Raw genomic sequence first — 5,000 nt, 5'->3', positions numbered from 1 at the left:
GTAACGATTAATCGCGATTAATTGAAATCCAAAATAAAAGTTTGTGTTTACATAATAAATGTGTGTGTATTGTGTATAATTATTTTGTATATATAAATACACACACATGCATGTATATATTTAATAAAAATTTGTTATTTATATATAAAATAGTTCTATTTATATGTAATATAAATCATATAAAAATATATATGCAGTATATAAATGCAAATATTTCTCAAATGCATGTGTGTGTATTTATATATACAAAATAATTATACACAATACACACACATATATTATGTAAACACAAACTTTTATTTTGGATTTCGATTAATCGCGATTAATCGTTACAGCCCTATTAATAATTGCTTTTATTTGACACATTTCCCAAAATTAGCTTTTGGAATGACACGCGTTCATTTGTGTGTGCGTGTGTTTTTGTGTGTATAAGTGTGTGTGTGTGTGTGTGTGTGTGTGTGTGTGTTTTTTGTCTGTTTTGCACTCTTGATGTTTTAGAGATTCACCCCTTCACTGTTGAGTCCTTTTTTTCTGCATCCTGGCTGATTTGTAGATTGTATGCACAAAAAAACTCTGTATTTTCATATTTTTGACAATTTCCCATTAATTTCCTGTGGGGGTCATTTTTGACCCGAGTGTGACTATTTTTTTTACGACCTCTTAGACTTATCAAATCCTGTCCCCAATTTTTTTGGTTGTTCATATACCAAGTACCAATAAAGTCACCAAGTTTCGGACCATTCCGATGAAGCTACGATTTAAAAAATATATATATATTTAAACACTTCGGGCCATTTTTGACCCGAAACACCCCAGAGGGACTAAAAGAAAAGAAAAACTAGAGAACCGCAAAATAAGGAACTCCCTTGCTAACATCAACAGGAGAAAGTCAAGTTTAAAATAAATGGCACCCGCCTCCCTACTAACCCCACAAATAAAGAGATAAATGATTAACTAGCTAATTTCAAGTAAACCAAGAGGAAAACCGATGAATTAAACCATAGAATACATAATCATTAACATTAACACTCACTTCTGCCTTTTAAGTCTCGATCACAGTGATCAGAAAGAGACTAAGGAGAGAAAACGACTACAGTCGGCCGAACACAACTGAGGCAGAGACACACAACACTGTCCACGAGTCCTCAACGCTGTTGCACAGTCCAGCCTCCAGCAGCTCTGATGATGATGCAGTTTAATACTCTCCTCCCCCTCCCAGCAGCCAATCACAGCAGGGCATTCATTACTGGCATCAGGTGGAAACCATTTCTGCTACAGAGAGAGAGAGAAACAGCTCGGGCTCACACACACACACACACACACACACACACACACACACACACACACACACACACAAATACACATACACACATATACACACACACGTTTAAAGGGGTGGTATAATGCCCTTTTCACTAGATGTTCAATGATCAAACAGCAACATTACACACTAACTAAAGTTAGAAAAGTGAAATCATATTCTACCACCCCTTTAAGATTGATCAAATATGGTTAATTAACACAAAAATAATGTTGACTTGTATAATAAGAAAGTTATATGTGCTTATCTACATAGATCTAGATGTTTATTTGTAACGTCCAGAGCCGTGAGGTTGTTTGTGTGTGTGTGTGTGTGTGTGTGTGTGTGTGTGTGTGTGTGTGTATGTGTATGTGTGTGTGTGTGTGTGTGTGTGTGTGTGTGTGTGTGTGTGTGTGTACAGGTTTCAGGACCGTAAGCTGTAAGATATACACCCCTTTAAGATATAATGCATAGTCTATATCCTTAAAACAAATAAAATGAATAAACAAGCCACATGTTAGCATTTTGATGTGTGTGTGTGTGTGTGTGTGTGTGTGTGTGTGTGTGTGTGTGTGTGTGTGTGTGTGTGTGTGTGTGTGTGTGTGTGTGTGTGTGCGCGTGTGTGTGTGTGTTTGGGTGGCCAGTTCCATAACATCTAAAAGGAGGACACTTTGCGGCATTTAGTGAGGCAAGAATAATTGCACAGGACTCGGGTGTACTCGCGACTACAACACAGTTCTGTCATCATGTCGACGGTATCCTGATGATTCTGAGATAGCCTACTCTATTCATCCCAGACAATTTGATCTACGATATATCTTGTTCACAGTATTTGTATTTATTCAAGACATTGTGATGTCTGTTACAAAAGCTGACACTGAGATTACCCCGTCTTGCAGAGCCAGAAAACATTACATCTCTGCAGCCGCTCGGATCGATCCACGAGAAGCGTCTCTACTGCTTTCTGGTATTAAAGGGCACCTATTATGGAATTTTGAGATGTACCTTTCATGTAGTGTGTAACATAGATCTAAGTGAACAAAAACATCCTGCAAAGTTTGAAATATGAAAGTGCACCGTATACAAAGTTATTGTCTTTCAAAAGTAAGAGTCGACTCTGAGTCATTTTTATGAATCGTTAGAAGACCGAAGCTTTTTCTCTGACTAGATGACGTCAACTTGTCAAGTTATTTGAATACGATACGCCCACTTATTGCGCTCCAAGGCCAGCAGGGAAACATCATGGCGACGAGACGCTGTGTTCTGAAGTGCGATCTGCCCATGGAGGAGCATTTGAAGACTAAGTGGCTACAATTCATATATACAACTATACCACAGAAGTATAGTCCGAGCCTTGTGCTTTGTTCGCGCCATTTTGAAGACGATTGCTTTTTAAATGCAATCAAACTTGGATTCGCGAGACGGCTGATATTGAAGGAAGGTTCAGTTCCTGGTGTATTTGCATCAGCTTCCTCCTCCGTATCACAACCTGTAAGTGTTATTAATAATTGTTGCTTTTATGTTTTATGTAGCATGCTTAATAATGATTTTGTTTGTTGTGTAAGCACCGTTTAGCTTCTAGGTCTTCAATGACAATTGTATTGAGATATGTGAAGTGTTTGTCGTTGTTTTCGGAGTTGTCTTAAAGAATAGAGTAATACCTCGTAGTAACGTAACTGCATTTTTTTTTGTAAAAACGTTATGTTTATGCATATATTGCAAATGCAAATAAAGACTGATTGTGCTTTTACAATATGAACTCTGGGCTATGCTCGCTAACATAACATTAAATTCTTTATCTTATTTTTAGTTTTTTACTACAAACTACAAAGCAGTGGACTATAATCATTATTATAACACGATTTAATTGATAAAAGCATCATTGTACTCCGTGTTAAACTGTAAACACTGCTGGGTCATCTGACCAATCAAGGCAGAGTAGCGTCGCGCAAAGGCGGGGTTTGGAAAAACGAGTCGTTAAACGAATCATTTGGGAGTCGGTGAGCAAATCAGGTAAAAATGAATGCATATTATACGAAAACAAAAGTGTTTTTTGACATTGCATGCATGTAAAACTGTTGGGGACTCCCTAAACAACATTAGGAACATTTTAAATGTCATAATAGGTGCCCTTTAATGTGTGCTGTTTTGTCCGTTCCGGATTAAATGAGGTCTGACGTCTCGTCTCGGCATGTTAACGTTATGATGACGCCAGCACGTGGAGGCTTGTTTACGTTTTTAACCAATGATATATCAGATATTTATTTGACCAGAGATCTTACGTCATTATACGCTACACCGCTGCGGCGCAATAGAGATTCTAGAGCGGGGTTTGTAGAACGATTCAGCGCAACTCCAAAGAGGACGACAGATGAGAGTCCGGCTTCAGACTGCGCCAGACAGGTGTGTGTGTGTGTGTGTGTGTGTGTGTGTGTGTGTGTGTGTGTGTGTGTGTGTGTGTGTGTGTGTGTGTGTAAATACAGCGCAAAACCCAATTTTTATCTGTGTTAAAAAAGCCACACTGTCACACTTGCCCACTGATTGACAGCGTCTACAGTTGATCTTTCCTGTCAGGCTTCAGTGGTCACACACACACACACACACACACACACACACACACACACACACACACACACACACACACACACACAAACACACGACTCATGAAATGTCCTCATAAACCATGTTTAAGTTGTAATAACAGTGTATTACACTTCATTATAAAGGATTTGTGTCCTCATGAATCACCAAAACAAGAGCACGCACAGACACACACACACACACACACACACACACACACACACACGCACACACACACACCGTGCACACAGTTGCAGTTTTGTGTTTTTCCAGTTTAGACTGAGTATTGTCTCTGTAAAGCAGATCCTGAAGACTCTTTTTCTCACTTGTTTCTTTCAATGATTTCAGAGATTTCTGGAGTTTTTTTTTATTTTTATGCTGAATCCTTGTGTATAAAATCTCTCTCTCTCTCTCTCTCTCTCTCTCTCTCTCTCTCTCTCTCTCTCAGGGTTTGCAGTCTGAGTCTCAGAAGCTGTTGAATATTGCTAAAGAGTTGCTTCAAACAGAAGAAGCGTATGTGAAACGACTGAACCTGCTGGACCAGGTAACACACACACACACACACACACACAACACACACACACAAATCATTAGCTCTGTTTCCTGTTTTTTTTTTAAATAATAAATTTTTTTCATTATTTTTTTGCACCTTTATTTAACCAGGTAGGTCAGTAGGTCAGTTGAGAGCAAGTTCTCATTTACAACTGCGACACAGAGTTACACACATGAGGAATAAACAAACGTACAGTCAATAACACAATAGAAATCTATTTACAAAGTACAAATGTAGTGCAAAAGGCAGTAAGATTAGGAAGATAGGACAGTAAATGGGCCATAGTGGTGAAATAAATGACAGATTGGCATTACCGCTGGACTGATGGAACGTGCAGGTAGTGATGAGCAACACGAGATACTGGGCCCGTATCCCTAAAGATTCTGAGAATCCTCTCAGAGAGCTCCTAACTTAACCTAAAAATTCCTTGCCAGGAGTTTTAGCTTAGAAGTGATTCCAGAACATTTTCAGTGAACTCTGAGCAAGGAATAGATGGAAAATCCTATCTTAGTGAGGAGGTGTGGTTGACCCCGTTGCTAGGTATGAGTCATCATTTCAAAAGCCGTG

General features: G+C 38.8%; 1 protein-coding gene across 12 annotated transcripts in view; it reads left to right on the top strand.

The window, feature by feature from the left end:
• Positions 1–5,000, top strand: part of fgd (faciogenital dysplasia) — a 71,211-nt gene that overhangs the window by 44,923 nt on the left and 21,288 nt on the right. For all 12 annotated transcript variants that reach the window (XM_079637012.1, XM_079637011.1, XM_079637014.1 and 9 more), the window contains one exon: positions 4,329–4,424. In XM_079637012.1, coding sequence (XP_079493138.1) covers positions 4,329–4,424 — 96 coding nt within the window. The remainder of the gene's footprint in view (positions 1–4,328; positions 4,425–5,000) is intronic.

This window comes from Phoxinus phoxinus (genome assembly GCF_949152265.1).
Source record: "Phoxinus phoxinus genome assembly, chromosome: 15".
Taxonomy (NCBI): Eukaryota; Metazoa; Chordata; class Actinopteri; order Cypriniformes; family Leuciscidae; genus Phoxinus; species Phoxinus phoxinus.
The sequence above is the reverse complement of the archived record's forward strand: the minus strand, read 5'-3'. Positions and strand labels throughout refer to the sequence as shown.